This window comes from Melospiza georgiana, chromosome 10 (assembly GCF_028018845.1).
Source record: "Melospiza georgiana isolate bMelGeo1 chromosome 10, bMelGeo1.pri, whole genome shotgun sequence".
In the NCBI taxonomy this organism is placed as follows: Eukaryota; Metazoa; Chordata; class Aves; order Passeriformes; family Passerellidae; genus Melospiza; species Melospiza georgiana.
Window position 1 is genome coordinate 7,877,340 of NC_080439.1, and position 18,003 is coordinate 7,895,342.

At 40.8% G+C, this 18,003-nt stretch overlaps 1 protein-coding gene across 11 annotated transcripts in view; it reads left to right on the forward strand.

The window, feature by feature from the left end:
• Window positions 1-775: 775 nt before the first annotated feature.
• ATP11B (ATPase phospholipid transporting 11B (putative)) overlaps window positions 776-18,003 on the forward strand; it is a 66,020-nt gene continuing 48,792 nt past the window's right edge. For all 11 annotated transcript variants that reach the window (XM_058031321.1, XM_058031328.1, XM_058031323.1 and 8 more), the window contains exons 1-3: window positions 776-869; window positions 15,767-15,883; window positions 16,686-16,775. In XM_058031321.1, coding sequence (XP_057887304.1) covers window positions 843-869; window positions 15,767-15,883; window positions 16,686-16,775 — 234 coding nt within the window. In that variant the 5' untranslated portion in view covers window positions 776-842. The remainder of the gene's footprint in view (window positions 870-15,766; window positions 15,884-16,685; window positions 16,776-18,003) is intronic.

Here is an 18,003-nt window from a genome sequence, read left to right on the forward strand (position 1 = left end):
GATCACCCAGCCCAACTCCCTGCCAGGGCAGGGTCACCCAGAGCAGGTGACACAGGAACGCGTCCGGGAGGGAAGATTTCAGAGATCACTGCCTGCGCTGCTGCACTGACAGCAGCACGTTTCTACACCCGGTTTGAACAAACAGCGGTTCCAGACAATGCTGCCGGCAGCAGGGCGCCAGATCCTCCAGCACCTGTTCCCTGCTTCGGGAGACCCACACACCGTGCGGGTCTTGGGTTTTAATTTTAAGTCAGTGATTATCTGCTCTCTTTTCAAAAGCTTTATTCCAACATGTGTACGCTTTGCACATTTTGCAGAGAAAAGAAAGATAAAACAGTCAAGTTGTGAAGTAGCTTCCCTTGGGTAGAACAGGGGTCCCTCATAGGGCTGAGGGCGCTGAGCCCTGACAGGCTGCGGCCGGAGCCCGTGCGGGGAGCTGGAGTTTTGCCCGAGGATAACACGAGCGCACGGACGGCTCCTATACCGGAGAAGCCGCACCTCAGGCCGGCGCAGCAGCCGGACCACGGCAGCCCCGGCTGGGGCAGGTCACGGCGGCTCCCCCCTCACGGCTCCATCGCTCACACCAGCCCCTCTCCCCGCCCCGCCACGTCACTTCCCGGAGCGGCCGCAGCCGCCGAGTGTCAGCGGCCGTGCTGTGATGGCGGCGGCAGCCGCGGCTCGGGGCGCCGGCGGGGCTGTGCCGCTCCTGACTCGGCGTGGGCCCCGCGCCATGGGGAGCAGCCGCGGCGGGCGGCTCGCCTGAGGCGGCGGCGACAGCGGAGGGAGGGCGCGGCACTGCCGAGGGAGCCCCGCCGCGGGGGCCGCGACCCGCGCCGCCGGGGATGCTGCGCTGGGTCCGGCAGCAGCTGGTAGGTGCCTCCCTGCACCCTCCGCACCACGGGCCGGGCGCGCCCTCGGCTCGGCCCCGTCCCGACGGCGCCGCCCGGGCCGCGGGTCCGCGGAGGGAGCGGGGGACAGGGCCGGGGTGCGGGAGAGAGGAGAATCCTGCCTCCCGCAGGGCTGGGGAAACCCGCGAGCTGCGCTTGGATCGTTGTTGAAGGGTTTTTAAATTTTATTTTTAACCCGTATGCGAGGGTTTGGGGTGTTCTGATCTTTTGGCCTTTGGTTGTTTTTTTTTGTGGGTTTATTTTTTTCCTCGAAACCCCCTTGGCACAGAGGACAGCCCGTTCCCTTTCGTGTGGCCCCGTTGGGAAGAGCTTCCCAAACTTCCCGGAGAAATGGTGGTGCCTTTTTCCCTGGACCGACACTTCAGAGATTCGCAGCTTCTTCCTCCTTCCCGTTGCGAAATGTTTTAAGGCTTTTTCACCCGACGTGCCTCTCTCAAATATTTCCCCGTACCTGAGCGCTTTGCAGCCGCTGCGTGCTGAGGATTTGAAAGTGAATGAAATTGAAGGAAAACATCCGTGAAATGCTTTTGGCGGGGGAAACCCCTTGGAAAGGGCAGCAGTGAGGGTGCCTGTCCCCGCACACGGCGCTGCTGGCTCTGCTGGCTTAGAACGAGCAGGGGAATCCAGGCGGCCGTGGCTGTCACGTCTGTGATACTGTAGCAGGGAAGTACATCGAGATTTACTGTTTTGATTTGAAGTATTGGCCGGCTTCCTGCCCCGACCAGCATTATCCTACTTGCGTTTTTTCTAAGGGAGAAATTCTTTCTGAATGATGTATTTGTAAAATAACTTCTTGCATTCTTTGGAGTTACTTTGCATCACAGATGTTGTCCAGGTTAGTGCAAGAGCTTACATTAGTTAGGTTTTCAGATTTTGATTTGTTAAAGCTTCTGTCTCACTAATGATTTGTTCAATTTGTTGCATCACTTTTTACCCAAAAAAGGATAAAAAATTTTCTGTTTTCTTTTTTCCACCTGTTTTTCCCTGACCTGGTTTCCCATGGCCCATAGATTTTCCCAGTTCTGTGTCCGAGGCAGAGAGCTTGTGGTCATGGTCTCATTGCCAGCTTGACAGTGCTCAGTAGTTTGGTCTGACACCAAGAGTTACTGACCTGGAAATTAATTGCTCTGTTTGAGCTCTGACCGCACTCTTCTGTTCTGTTACAGTCCTACACACCTTTTTTATGAAAAAAACCAAAACTGATATAACATAGCTGTCTTTTTTTCCACTTGAAGGTGGCTTGAGGTTTGTGTGTGTGGTTTTTAAAGCAGCTTTATGCTGTCTTCCATAGAGTTTAGAGTAGGACTGTATCAGTGCTAGCAATTCATGTATCAGACATGGTTGCTTTTTTCACTGCAAGTACTACACTGACCAGCTTCCCAGAAATCTGTTTGCCCTTAATAGAAAGTAAAACATTAGTGTAACAGGATGAGCAATAAACTTGGCACTAGGAGGTTTTAGTGCTTCTTAAAGGAAAATGGTGGAAAATAACTGTTTAAAACTAGTTTTGACAGGGAAGAAACAAATCAGTGTAGTAGAGAAGCAGGACAATAAAAATTCAAGATTCTTGGCAGACATCTAAATATAATACTGATGAGCAATGGTACAAAGTTATTGCAATGGTACGTGTTTTGTGGGTTTTTTCCTATAGACGTCACAGATGTTAATGGCTTGGTTGTTTCACTGCTCATAAAGATGCAAAATGGCCTAAGATAGGTATCACACTGCATGTTTCTTCCTAAAGACACTCAGACAACTCATCCCTGTGTGTAATTGCTGGTTTAGCATAGATCCCACCATATGTTTGCTTCTGCACATGGCTGTGATGTTTAGGTTCTGAAAGAATGTCAGAGGGCTAAAAACATGGGGAAGGATGCTGACAAAATAACCAGAATGAGTGGGAAGAATGGGGTGACAGAAATAATCGAATCAAAAGGTGCCAAAATCTGTGTCTGAGAGGAGAAGAGAGGAATGTGTGGGTTTGGATGCCTTTGGAGCGTGCGTTTGTACCTGTGCTTGATGTGGCAATGGGTTTTATAAAAGGGTCCTCATCCTTACAGGAGGGTTGGAGTCAGGCAGATGTGTGGGAGTGATGGAAGTGGGATGTTGTAGTAATACAAAAGAAAAACGTTGGTGTGCAGAAATGCTGGAAAAGTAGTAAGGGATTGGGGAAAGGGGGAGGGACTGGTACTTAGCAGAAGGTGCTTTGAGGTAGTTTTTAAGTACTCTCTGTATGAAACCAATGAATTGTTTTGCAATTTCTTGTTTGCTTAAGAGAACAGTATTTCATGTACTGAGTTCTCAGGAGTGGGTATGGTTTTGAGAACTTGAATTGTTAAGATGGGGGGAGAATGAAGCAAGTGAACTTAAAGTAATGAGAGGACCTGGTATGGAATTCAGATTATTTTAGCTATTTTTTTGAAAGTAGTGACTTTGCTGTGCTTTCTCTGTGAAGTCCAGTGCATGCCTGTAGAGCTGCAGAAAGGGATAGAAAGGCATGAGCAGTCATCTGAAGAGACATGCTGAGAATGTAAGGCTTCATTCATCCTTATTATTGTGTTACAAGTCTGTAACAGTTTTTTAACCGAGGTGTTATATGTTTTTAGTGATTTGTTTTATCTAAGAAATGGGTGACAGTAGTACAGCCTTCAGTGCCTATATAGCACAAAGCATCATGTTGTTTGTTATCTTGGCCTTAAGTCTGGTTTTCCTGCTCTGCTACAATTCATACCACCCTAGCAGAGACAGTTTATCAGTTTTTCTCCATCTAATGCTGCCTCATGCTAAATAAGCTGCATAGTAAGTCAATAACATCCTAGTTAATGTGATGTTATAGAATGTAGTTAATACTCGGAAGTACTTAGGTTTTAGTAATGAAAAAATATAGAGCCAAATGGAGTTACAGTTCATGACTTTGGGTAAAATGCCATGATAAAGACAAGCTTTGGGCAGGAGAGATGTCTGGGTTCCAGCTCTGTTACCTTGGCATCTCAGAGAGCAGTAGGCATGTGGATTTGGAGGGTTGCATAACGCCACAGGCACAGCCAAGTCCGCTTGAAAAAAGCAACCGGATAAACAACAGTTGATAGGAAGCATCATTAATATTCAGGAATAGCATTGTATGTTTTATTTGCATTTCCAGATATGATGGGTTAGACCTCATGGCAAATCTGTGTACCAAGTGCTGTCACATGTGGCCCCCACGGTCGGGTTTGTGCAGTACCAACACAAAAGGAGAGTACAGTGACATTTGTAACACCCAGGGACTTTCTGTTCCATTTCTCCTGTGGTGGGTTTGTGGCAGCATTTGGGCTGTGCTGCTCTCTGATGGTGCACATGCAGTGCAGGAGCTGTTGCAGTGCTATTAACAGAACATACTGACACCTTCAGTTATCTGGCAAGGAGGTCTCTGAAAATTGTGGTAGAATTCCCTTGTATGTATGATTTTAGCTGCATAATTTTAAACTGTTAGTCCTGTCAATTGGAGAAGGGACTCAGGATTTCTCTTCTATTGCTGTGGTGAGGAGTTTGAGCCTTTTGAGCTATTGTCTAACAGCTCAGTAAAGTACAAAGGATTCCATATGGACAAAACCTAAGAGTTGCCTGCCTGGCCCCTCATATCAATGATAACTCAAGACAAGTGTTGTGCTGGATTTGGCCAATTATCTTTGCAGTTTAAGGACCTGAATGCTGTAGTGCACAACAGCTTTAATGCTGTGGAGAGCTGGGTTTGGACAAATGCAGTTTTCTTATTTTACTGTAAATCAAAGGTAAAATCTATGGATTAACTGTAAAACCTAGTTACCAGACTATTTTATTTATTTCCTGGTTATAAGAAGGTTCAGACTGGGAGGGATGTCAGTAGTTTATTAATTCAGAAGTTCTCCATAGGCTGCATTGAGGGGTGATCACAGGGAATGTTTTTGACTGCTCTGTGTAGGTACTGCCTGTCACACCTCACACCCTCCACAGCCAGCACAGTATCTGTAGGAGTGTTCATCTTCTAGATGTGTTCTAATGAAAAATTTTTACTAATAAGGGAACGTCCTCAAATAGATTAGCACTAGAGGATTGGATGTCAGGGATGGGTTTTTTTTTTTTCCTTTCAGATGCTGGTTACTGTTAAGATGTTCTGAGAGGACAGATGGTATTTTGTAATACCTTGCAGTTACTGGCATTCTTTACAAGGTGGACAGCATTTACTTCATTGTTTGCACTGACAAGTGTGTATTATTTTCTCTTAATCATTTTACTGAATACAGTTACTTCCCTCCCCCCTCCAAAATTCCTTCTGTTTTCTGAATGCCTGAAGTACTTTAAACTAATCCAATGATTGAGAATCTTGCAATCACCTTGCTATTCTGGAGTACAATTTCCCCCCCTCTTATTTGTCAATGAAGCCTCTTCCCCTTTCTGGCTAAAACTAACTAACTACTTGTTATTTTATGCTAGAAAATAAATACATATTTGTTCAGAAGAGTTCCTGGGGTTCAGACTGCATGGCTGATACCTTCTGAATAATCACTGAGGGATCAGCGAGGTGTGTGTTGGAACAGCCCAAAGGTTGCATTGCTTTGCTGGAGTGGTTTGAGAGCCTGAGGTCAAGGACTCCCCTCCCCTAACTTAGCAGAGAAGCAAATTGGCCCTCTTTTTTTTTGCCAGAGCTATTCTTTGATCTCTGGACTAGTGCTCCCATGTGTTAGGGTCTTTTAACCTTATTTTCCCTTTGTATTCTGTGGCTGCTGAGGGCTGATACATTTGCAGCACAATGTGTTCCAAAGCGTGCAGAACCTGGCCCTGCGTTCAGCCAGCTGTCTGCTCCAAATGGAGACATCCCTTGTGTCCTGTGTGTAATTCGTGAGCCTTACCTCATGAAAATTAAACTCTAAATCTAAGAATTGCATACCAAAACATAATCAAACCAGTCCTGACACTGATTCTTTCTAAAAGTGTTTTAGAAATGGGAAGATTGGTGTTGTCTGATGTGCTGCCTTGCTGTGAGACTTGGGTATTTGACTTGTATCTTGTCCCATCCTCTTTTCTTTTTTCTCCTATCCATGAGCTTTTAAAACAGCAAATTTTTGTTGTGCCAAATTTCCACTCATCACTCAATAATAAGACTATTTAATTGACTGTATGATATTCCTGCACTAATGGGGTCCTGCTCCCTTAATAGCTTCTGTCTGTTTATGATTTTTATGTGACTAAGGGGGAAGAGAGAGAAAAATAGTATTTTGTTAACAATGAGCAAAAACTATTTGTGTTTGGTCAGTAGGGAGTATCTGGTGGGATGGGTGAAAGGCTCTGTTTACTGCTCAGAGATTGTTTCTGCACTCAGTGGAAGGTAAAATTTGTAATCTAAGGCAAGTTGATCTGTGCTGGATTTAGTAACATTCAACATGTGTTTTGAATATCATTGGTATTTGTTTTTCTAGTTTTAAATGGGTTGGCTGACTTCATTAAAGCTGACATTTGCTTTCCTCTGGGATGGAGAGACAGAAGTTATAAAAGAAAAATATAACATTGTGTTTAAATTTCATTAAAAGCATCATGACTTTCACTGGCGGTCTGTTCTTGTTTTTTCTTGACTATATTATGATGTGCTCAGTAGTTATGACTGTTTTTGTAATTATGTCACCAGGAAAAAGTTTACCTCTCAAAAAAATCCTTCAATTTCTAGCACAAAATCAGTTTGTTAAGCAAGCAGGTAAGAACTACAGCAAAATAGATGTGACAAAGTGTCTCTGTAAATGCAAGGTCATATCTTCTAGCAAAACACAGGTGACATATTTGCAGCTAGACTTTTTTCAACCTCTTTTCACCTGCTGTTGAGAAACCACTTAGCATTAGTACAGACCACGGGTAGGAAAGGTAGAAAGTGGGGCTGAGAACTACACTGTGATTTAAAAAACAAACGCCTGCAATTCCTTGGCCTCCCACATGCAGTGACTTAAGAGGATTTTTTTTCCTTGTTTACTTTGAGTAAAAATAAGTCTGGGAAAGGAGAACTTTCCTGTAAATGGGAAGGAGAGGTAATAATGCAGACAAAAGGCAAACTGTTTGTTTTTATCTTGCAATGTTTTACTAGAGGAAGAGGTTTTAAATAGTTTATCCCTCAAAATACATGTTGTCATCTGTTGTTGCATTTTGGTTTTGTGCTACTTTGTGTGGCTGTGCACATTTTTGTGGATATTTACATTTCTCTTTGGAAAGAGAATTGCAACAAAATGGAAAGGAAGCTTAAGATTTAGCAAGCTTTAAGGATAGACTAGTCTGTACACATGTCTGAAAGCAGGGCATTAAACTACACTTAAATCATAAATCATGTTCAAAATGGAATAAGAACTAAAAATGCTATTGGGTGGATGCAGTAGACTCAAAACTGTAATGTTTTACAGAGCAGGCTTTTTCAAAGCATGTTAAAAGAAGAGCCAGACAGTTCCAGCAATGAACTAAATTCTCTTCCTGTGAAATTTGTTGAGCAGCCATTGTCAGCAATTGTCAGTATAATTTTGGCACACATTTTGAAAAAGCCTTAAGATTTATTATTTAATGGTGATTTGGGGGGGAAGATACTTTTGGAAAGGGTTTGTTGTTTTTTGTTCCATGCTGAAAGAAAATATGAATGAGACTCTCAGTGCAGAACTGATTGGCATAAATTGCTGTTGCCTACTAGAACAAATCCAAATATTGAAAACAAGGGTTTTCAATAATGGCTGTAGGAGTAGTCCAGAACAGGAGCCCTTCATGGTTGTATAAAATACTTTTATAAATGATTCTTCAAAGCAGAGGGTAAACAGCATTTCATTTTAAGATAATAATGTATTTAGTATGCCAATATGTGAAGGAATGTATGATTGCTCTGTATTTTTCCTGTCATGGACTTGAGAAATGTAATTTTTTTATGGTGAAATTGCTATCTACAAAATTTGAGCTGCTTTCTAGCCTTAAGGGAAAGTTCATAGCCTGTCACAGATTTGAATGCTTTATTTCATTTTGAAAATCTGCTATAAACCTAGTTAACAAATGCAGGGAATGTACAGAAATTATGCACTTGGGAGATTCTTTTTCTGAGATCCATCCTATGGTCATTAGAGGTATGTGGAAGGATTTGTGAGTTAAATGTTTCATGTCTTGCATTGGTTGTGTGTTTCTTAGTGTGGCCTGTTTAGTAGCTGCTATTTCTGTGGTTGAATATTGCAGGATTGTAGCACTTTCCATGTTCAATGTAGTTTATATAGTTTGAGAAGTCTTCTGAAAAAGTGGCTTGTGATTTTTGAGCTCTCATTTCTTATTTTATGAAGTGTGGTGCCCTGTAGTTGTCTCCTGATGGGTGTCTGAAGTCACCCTTCAGCTTTAAAAATCTTGCCTACTCTCCTTTTGTACATGCCTGACAGAAAGATGATCTTGCAGATAAAGAAAACTAATTGCTGGAGCCCACAGAGGAAAACTTCTAGTTCTGAAATTAGAACTGTGTAGTTGGAACTCAAAGGCATCTTCATTTCCATGGTAGAGCAGTGGGCTGCTTTGGGAGCATGTGGCAAAAGACCAACCACATTTGACATTTTGGACTACAGACACTGTCAAGCCTCGGTGTCTCTTCAGCTTCTTGGACTTTGCATGAAGCACTTTTTTTCAAAGAAAAAAAAATGAGAAATGAGAGCACATTGACAGGCCTTGAAATGTAACTTGGGAGCCACTAGCCCTGCCTTTGGGATTGAGGCTTGCTTCTTAGAACCTGAATGGTAACGAAGTTTCTTCCTTCATTGGAGCTGAAGACAATTTATTGTGCAGTCTCTTTTCTTCCAAAAAGCATCTGAGCAAAAGTTATTGACGATCTGTGTGTCTGACAGGGAGCACCCTAAAATAAAGCAATGGACAAGGAATGTATCAGAGGCATTTGGCTGGTTAAGCACATTGAGGCCAGAGGATAAGCCCCATCCAACCTGGCCTTGAACACTTCCAGGAATGGAGCAGCCAGGGCCTCTGCACCCTCACAAGGAAGAATTTCTTCCTTGGATCTAATCCAAATCTGCCTTCTCTCAGTTTAAAGCCATTCCCCTTTGTAATATCACTACAAGAACTTATGAACAGTCCCTCCCTGGCTTTTGGGTAGGCCCTCTTTGGTTACTGGATTAATCAAGTGAATATTGGCATTCTGTTGAAGACAGTCATGAAAGAGCATCTATTAAAAGGTCTTGGGTTTGTATTATCATATGAAGTCCAAAATGGATTATGTTTTATAAATACTGTGATTTGGATTTTAGGAGAGGATAAGAAAGTCATTTCCTTCATTGATGCAAGTTGGAGTGTTACTGAATTAAACAATTTACCTGAATCTCTGTTCAAATCCTTTGCTGCTAACAGGAACTGGACATGCCATAGCAGCCTTTGAGAGTGCTGTGTTAGAAATATTAACTTGCCTGTTCAGCTCATTTTCCTTTCTGATTTTATTGATGTTACAGGACCAGTCTGTTTGGCATCGGTGACCTGAGCAGAGAAACTGGCACTGGGCAGTATCTTAGCAGTGAATGAGGCCAGCTTACCTTGCTTGTTGTGTTTGTAGATACATAAAGAGAAAATGGATGATTTTTAAAATTTTTAAGTAGGAATTTTTCCAAATTATTTTTGGTGGGCATCTTGGCAAAATAGTACGTAAAGTAAGAACAACTTGAGCTCTGTGTGAGCAGGACTTTGTGGCTAGCACCAGTACAACTTTTCTTACTACAGTATTAAGCGTGTTTTAACTTTGTGAAAGGAAGGGTTATTGCCTCATGATTTCACAGGCCTTGTTACCTAGAGGGTGTGTTTTCACAAAAGAATGTAATCTGGTTATAGGTCTTTTAGGAGGTTACAACATGATTTATTATCAGATATTTTGAACAGCTGTAGATACAGTAAGAGGGAAGAGGAAGTTGCACAAATAGTGCATGACTTTAAGTAGTTTTATTTCTTTACTGCAGTGGTATTTAAAAGGGGAGATACAAATTGCATGGCACTGTGTACACATCAGGGTGCTTCAGCTGATTCACTATTTTAGTTGTTAGAGCAGTGTTTAAAATTGCTGTGAGAGGCTGTTTCTTCCTTCATGCTAACCTTTGATAAGGCAAATTCATTTTGACTGCTGCCCAGTTACATGACTGAAAGAATTATTGGCTGACTGTATGGAGTACAAATTTACACAGACTTCTGAAAATGGGCATGGAGTGTGAATAGATCATCTTATCTGACAGCGGGAAAAGTATTCTATGTATATTCAGAAGAAAATCCAAAGCAAGAAAATCCGTTTCCTCAAAACACCTTTAATCAAAATATATCTTGACAGCAGTGTAATAGCAGACTTTTGGGCTGCCTGCCAGGAAATGTGGTGTTCTGCTTCTGCAGCCATGATCAGTCAAGTCACTTCCCTAGGAGAAAACTTGGTCTCAGAAAGCCTTTCTTCTGTTTATTAGCTTTATTAAGTAGTATGTGATATTCAGAAAGGTTTTAGGGAAGCTGCTGCTTTTGTCTGTTGTGTTCAGTGTGGGTTTTAACAGAGGAAGAGGCTCTGAATGGGACTTCCTTATTTCAAACCCCTTTCACTTTTCAGTGGTCACATAGCAGAAGTTCTTTTGGCAGATACAAATTTGGTTTTTCTTTGCCCTCTGTAAAAGCTGTGAGTAGTGAATGAGAAACCCTGGGAGATGATATTAAAGTATACTAAGTTTATGCAAGTCATAAACAAAAACTACCTGGCAGATGATTTGTGAATATCAATGCACGTATTGCAAAGCCTGATAATGAAATGGCCGTGTTGCTTGCCAGTCTCATGTCAGTAATCCTTGCTGAAAGATCTGTGGGTTTCTGCTGTCTCACCTCACAGTGCTGTGGAGTGTGTGGGGAGGGCGTTGGTGCACACTGCCATACCTTAATAGTGGTATTGAAGTGTTAAGTCTTGCATAGATGTTACAGCAACAGGTTGAATACAAAAGCCTTTTTTTCTTTTCCTCCTTTGCAGGTGTTGGGAGGGTCTTTTTTGTAGTGCTGATCCTCATTTGCTTCCTGTGCGGTTGCCTGGTTTGTTATGTGTGTTATTAAGGCTTCCTCAGCAGCAGTGTAAAACTCTTCTTTCACGGGGAAGCTTTTTATTATATGACCAGACAACTGGCATGACATATTTAAAAAGAGGAAAAACCCCCCAAGACAAAACCAAAACTGCAAACCAAAATGGATGGATCAGTTTTCCTTACCTGATGGCCAATGGGCATTTCTCCAAGTACAGTGGTTGAGATGCAGACAAAATGTAGGAAAGAGTTGTTTGGGGGTGGCTGTTGAATCTCATGGCTTTCATGAAATAAATTGCATAAAATTGCAGTCAAATATTTCTCCTCAGTTCCCTGGGATATGTTTTCTGTGCTGTTTTAAAGGGGCCTAATTTACTGCACAGAGAATATCTTTGTCTAACTTTTAGAACAGCAATGAAATCATTCTGAAGAAGTTCAATGAAAATTACTCAGACTTTGCTTACAGTCATTCAAATTTATAAAAAATTAAAACTATGAATCACTTCTTTCTTTTCCTATTTTTAAAGGTTATTTTCATTTGTGCTTTATAAATCAGCTTAACTCGAGTATCTCTGTACTGTATATAAGAGGCATGCTTTAGGCTGTTTTCAAAACCAAAGTATTGAGTTCATCTGGGTGCAAAACTGCTAGGGAAGTGTGTAGCAAAGATTAAATGAGAGCTGTATTCCAAGGGTAGAAAACACCTGGTTTGTGTTGGTAAATCATCTAAAGAACTGAACTTTAGCCAATAAATCTAGATTTAATTTGCAGCATGAAGGGGAGAAAAATCAGGTCACTTCATCATATGGTCAAATTTTATTTAAAGGGGATTCATGTAATACATATTCCTGTAATTTACCTGGTCAAGAAGCCTTAAATACCAGGTCTTGTCATATATTCAGCATTATTTGTTATGAAGTCAGTGATCTGTGCACTTGGGTAGAAATCATTTCACTAGATAACTGCAGGAAAGCTAACTATTTTTTGGAAAGAGATTGGTGACAACTTAATCATTTTGCAAGACTCTAATTTAGGGTTTCTCTGCTCATGCTGTTTAGCTGCAGAAATCCTTTGACAAGGGCATGTTACCCTACTTTTGCAGCTGAGTTGGAGAATGACGTTAGAAAGAGAGAACTGTCTATTAAGTGAAATTAGGAAACAGTGTGCTTTCTGCACTGCTTTGCTGGCTGCACAGAGTCACTGTGGAAAATCCCTTGCTGGGCACAAATTTGGTCTACAAATCAGTTTAGTGTCGGGAACAGGCTCTGTGACCAGCCCCATAGTTAGAGAAAAGTTAAAGACATTTCAGCTCTTGAACAATGAAATTCAATACCTATGCAGAATTTTCCTTGGAGAGATGTGTAATTAAAATTTCTCTGGAAGATCTGCTTAGTTGTGGTCTCATCTAATTGTGAGGCGGCAGGGTTGTTGGCTAATTTCAAGTGATTTTTAGTAGTCATAGTCATAAAACTTAGGAAATCTGGGTTTTGTTCCCAGCTCTGACACTCACTTCCTGCTGTGACTACAGCCAAGTCACTGAGCTTGTCAGGGACGTGTCCTTTCCAACCACAGCTCTGACAACTGAGGGGGTTTTGTCCCCGGCCTGCCTTGTGTGTGCACTGTGATCTGCTGACTGCACAGCTTCTGTGCCTTCTCTGTGGCAAATGTCAACAAAACAGAATTGAATATCTATGGACTGCAAATTTAAGCTGTTTTAGCTCCACAACTGCACCTGTAAATTTCTGTGGCCTGAGATTCTGATTTATTTGGAAAGTTCTTGCTTTGAATCATCTGAGCCTGCTTCAGCAGTGGTATTCATTCTGATAGACGTGCTGTGCAGTCAGACTGGAGTTGTTCAGAGGTCTTTACTCTTCATCATAAAATGTCATCATACTCATCAACCTTCAGGTGCTCAGATAGTGGCCTAACAAGGGCATATTAAAAATTCAGTGATATCCTAGTCAGTCAGTAATCTTTGATTTATCTTTTAATAGCGTTCAGCAAGTGGCATGCAGGTTAGCATTTATCACTGTCAGAAAGAAGACTGCAACTTGTTTTCTCTGCTCTTTGTGGGTTTTTTTCTTGCTTTACATCTGTTTGATTTAGAGTGGAATTTTTTCATGCTGTAGAGTCTGACTTTCCAAAATGAGGATGTCTGGCATTTTGTGAGTGCCAGACATTTTCTGAGATGTAGAAGAGAGCTGTGCATGAAGTCTTACTAATTAGGCACCTTTTTTCTTGCTTGAAAAACACTTTTATTTGTGGCATCTTCTGGATTGATTTAGAAATACTGTGTCACTAATGTCAGATATCCAAAATGCTTCTGCTACAAACACTCTTCTCTGCTACAAACACTCTTCTCTTTAAGTTTTGTGTCAGCAGTTAACAGGTACATTTTTTTTCATCTTCCTTTCATACTTGTATTTCTTTTCTTAAAGCTGTGAACAGTTCCTTGCATTTTGCTTTTGGTATCCTGTGTATTTTTTTCCATCCTTTCCCCTATCTACTTTTTGTCTCCCTGCTCCACTCTTATCTTTAAACAAGTTTTCACCCTAGAGCATGTGACTAGACCAGCCTTCCACTGCTTGTCATCTAAAGTTTATTCTCCTTCAAATCTCTTTGAAAAATCCCCCTTCCTTTCTTTCTCCCTTCATTATTCTGGACCTCGTTCTTTCTCTAGCAGAATGTTTCTGTAGTAATGATGCCAAACACAAATATTTGTATGTTTGAGAGGATTCTTTAATTATTCCTTTACTTTAAAATGACACCATCCTGAATGTGAACATAGCTAATGACCTGCATTAGAGATATTAATGGATTAAAAAGAAATTAATTTTTGGTTGCATCAATCATTTTTTATGTCAGTCATTGTGCTCACTGTTCATCTTCTGTAGTTAACTGGTACAGAGATATCTTCTTCTGGAGTTCTGTGAAGTGTCACTTTTTCACATGGATAAAGCTCTGAGCCTCATTCACAAGTGGAGCAAAACAACTGCAAATGCAGTGTCCTCACCTGCAGTGGTGGAATTGATAATGCCCTCTCTAGCAAAGGACACCACCAATTGTCCTTGCACTTGGCATCAAAGAATAAGGAGATTGTGTAAACACTGCAAGTTGGTTCTAAGATTAGGAATGTGTGTGATTTTGATGCGGGAATTCACCACTTTGCAGACAGTCATTGACTCCCAATCAAACAACAGTTCCAAGTTTAATTTCACTAGTTTATTTAATGCCTAAAAGCTTTTTGCTTTTTTCTTTAGTAGTTTTCTTGGCCTGTTATCTGAATTATTACTGTGTGGTTGTCTTCTGCCATCACCTGCTTCTCCGGGTCAGAACATTATTGCTAGGAAGGGTTCTGGTGAGTCATGTAGCCCCAGGAAAGGCTCAATTAAACATAGACTTGAATGACCTAGATATAAGCCCTTGTGTTACAGACATTGCAACCTTTCCTCATGACTTATTTTGCTATTTAATTATTCCTTTCCACAACAAAGGGATTTGTTTGCTTTCCAATACCCAGACTGAAATTTTCTCACCTGCAATTTAAGCGTGTTTATTTCTGTTCTTCTTTGGCCTTCAAAGCCCCCATTTTCTCAATGGAACAGTCTTCTGTGTATCAGGAGATTTACTGGGATATCCTGAGTTTCCTCTCCTCCAGGCTAAATGACTCTAATTTGTTTGCTCTTTAGATTGTTCAGCCTTGCATTATATGTCATGTTTTCAGGATCTCTTGGGCTCATGTTGCACTCCTCTGGGTGCTGTCCAGTTGGTTCACAGTGCTTCAGCTGTGGCTCCCACTCCTCCTGCAGCCTCCTCTGCACTGAAGGCCTTTTTCTCAGTGGGGTGACGTGGATGACTCATGTCTAGCCTGTGATCTATTATAGCCTTTGACATTTTTCTTTAAAATTCCTTTACAGGCTTTTATTCTCTTTTTCTCGATGCAGTTTCTTTGTGCAGGATCTTTGTGTTCTGTGCATCTGGCTGGTCAAGAATTTTCTCTTACTTGGTGTTCTTGCAGTCCCAGGGTGATATCATCTGCAGGGTTAGCACTTGTGTTCCACTTCCCTTGAAGAAGCAGATGATGAAAACACTGGCCATTAGACCTGCAACAGGGCTTTGATTCCCAGGGACCTCACTCAGATCATCTGTTTTGGCAGGAAATTATTGACAAGTATTGCTGAGTATGCTTTTTCTTTTTTTTTTCCCATGGGTTTGTTTTCACTGTTGCACCATTCAGGTATGAATTGGTGGTACTGGCAGGAAATCACATTTGAAATGAGACAAAATGTTAGTTCTTGGAGATAGAACTTGTTTGGAAAAATACTGCTGTCTGGTCATATGCATATGCTTTTGGCTTTTCACTGGTGAGAATCTTTTCAAAATCCAGTTACCACAGCATAGTAGCATAGCTTGTATGTTTTGACCTTTTATTTTTCTCAATAAACTGTTTTATTAGGGTTATCATGAGTATGGCTGTGAAGTTTTGTAAATTATTTCTGTTTCTTCCTTTTTAAGTTTTGCAGGGCTTCAAGTTTGCATGGTAGCAAGTGTTTTCTAGTCTTGAGACAGGGTTTTTTCCTTTCATTTTTTCAGAATGAGTACACAACCTCAAAAGTAAGATTTTGGGTTTTTTTCTCCACAGTTTTTGAAAATAGTCTGGACACAGCAGACTTCAGTTTTATGCAATAATTTTCTTTACTCTTTGAAAATGGCTGCTTGGTATCTTTTCCACAGAATGTCCTTTTCTGCAGAATTTTACAAAACAGCAGTTAATAAAATCAACTTTCTTGATTACCTCTTTTTTTTATGTTCTAGGGTTTTGACCCACCGCATCAAAGCGACACAAGAACTATTTATATAGCAAACCGTTTTCCCCAGCATGGCCATTATGTTCCTCAGAAGTTTGCAGACAACAGAATCATATCATCCAAGGTAAGGAATCAATTTTTCATGGCAAAACCACTTGATGTGTTGCTTAAGAAGTTGGGTGGCAGATGTGCATGCCTGTATTATTTCTAGTGGTGCATATACAATATTCAAAGTGAAACAAACTCTGAGCTGTTTTGAGAGAAAAGCTGGGTTGCTTCTTGTGTAGTTTGTCTCATTCTCACCCTTCTTTCCTCAAAACTCAAGTACAGAGCAATTAAGCAAGTTGGTCAGGCTTTCTAAAGAAAAGTAGTTTTTCATCCAGTGTTACCAAAACTACTTAAAAGGCAGGATGAAGCTGGTTATGAGGATTTTTAAAATAGTCAAATTGAAAGCCAGAACTCTGCATAAAATAAATCAGCAGTGGACTGCAGTTGCGGATTCCCTCCCGGTGTGTCCTTGGATTGAAATCAATAGAGCTGATGGTGGGGATGTGCCTTCTTGCTATAGTGTTGGAGGGAATGTTACAGCTGCAGGAATTAATTTCTTTCCTCCTACCCAGGACACAAGCAGCCAAATGACTCCAGATACCCCTGTCCCAGATGGAGGAAAACATTTTAAACTTGGCCTGTAGAGGAAATACAGTTGCTATCACTGCTTCCCTTAAAACAGAAAGAATAGCTGTACTTAAAACAGAAAGAATAAAAAAAAGAACAAAAATTGGATACAGCAGCAATGTCTGGGGGAGGGGACCTGGGGAATGAGAACATTTGGGTTTGGAGAGTTCAATGGGAGCAGAACTGAATTGCACTGAAAAATTGTGCATTGTGTTGTAATTATTCATCTCTCTCCTTTTTTTCCCCTTCAGTATACAGTGTGGAATTTTGTTCCAAAAAACTTATTTGAGCAGTTCAGAAGAGTAGCCAACTTTTATTTTCTCATTATATTTTTGGTTCAGGTAAGTTGAATAATACTCAAGAAATTGCAATTTATGTTGTAAATTTTGCCACTGATTTTTGTTTTATGAATTTAACTTCTCTACTTATATATTCTGTCTATAAAAAGAATACATTTCCAGTTTCTCCAGGAAAAGAACATGAACATAACTTTTAAAATAATTATGTCCAAATTTAAGTATTATCCTTACATTTTATCTTCATGAATGCTAATGCATTTTTAAGTGTGTAGCTTCAAAGTCCATTGCACAGTCAGCACAGGGATTCACTTGTCTGCCTCCAATACAACTTTAAAGCTCTTAAGGGAGTAATGAAATTCCAGATTTGCTTCTTGACTTTGTGGGCATTGGTGGTGTTTGAATGTTTGTATATTTCCACTGTAGGTGGTTGTCATCAACAGACTATTGTTCTAAGGCTATAGTTCTAAGATCCTCAAATTCAATTTGTTCAGATAAAACACAGATATTACAGTAAAATCAATAGTTTGCCAGTTTTGAAGACCTCAGTTAGTGCTGTTACTGTTACAGTTTATGTCAGAAATACTGCTGTGGCTTTAGTAGCTGATTGTATTTCTTTTAATTATGAACACCCATGAGTAGATTAGGACAATCTGTACATTTCCTATGATCATTGCCTCTCCAGCTCTGTAATGTATCTGAATTCTTTGGAGCTGTTGTAGGCTTAGTAGGTGATGGATAGGTGGGAGAAGGGTTCAGAGGAGAGATAGTAACTTTTGAAATACTAATTAGTATTTGAGGCAGAGACAAGATTTTGGGGTACACAAACTTTCTTTCATTATAAAATAGAATTATTTGAACATGTACAGCCCTCCACAGTGATTAACCAACATTTAGAGTATGCATATGAAAAAATATGGCACCCCATTTGACAAAGAATGGGGATAGTGAAGAGTTCATAAAACTTGTCTGTGGTTGTGTAAGGTGTCAGTATCAGGGTCAGCCAATCCATTGGCTCCTGTGTCCCTTGATCTTGTTCTTTCACTTTTAAAAAGAAGAACATTCCTAGGCTGAAAATTCCTGTGCTTGACTAAAGTCATACGGTTCTAACTTAGGCTGACAAAATGTGCTGTCTGTCACATCTTCCTGTTAAGAATAATGACTGTATCATTCCTGTTGTAATGTTTCATGCTGTTTAACATACTGTAGCATGAGGAAGATGGGAATGTGCTGAAGATGGAACATAAGTGTTATTAAAGTAATCACAGACAGC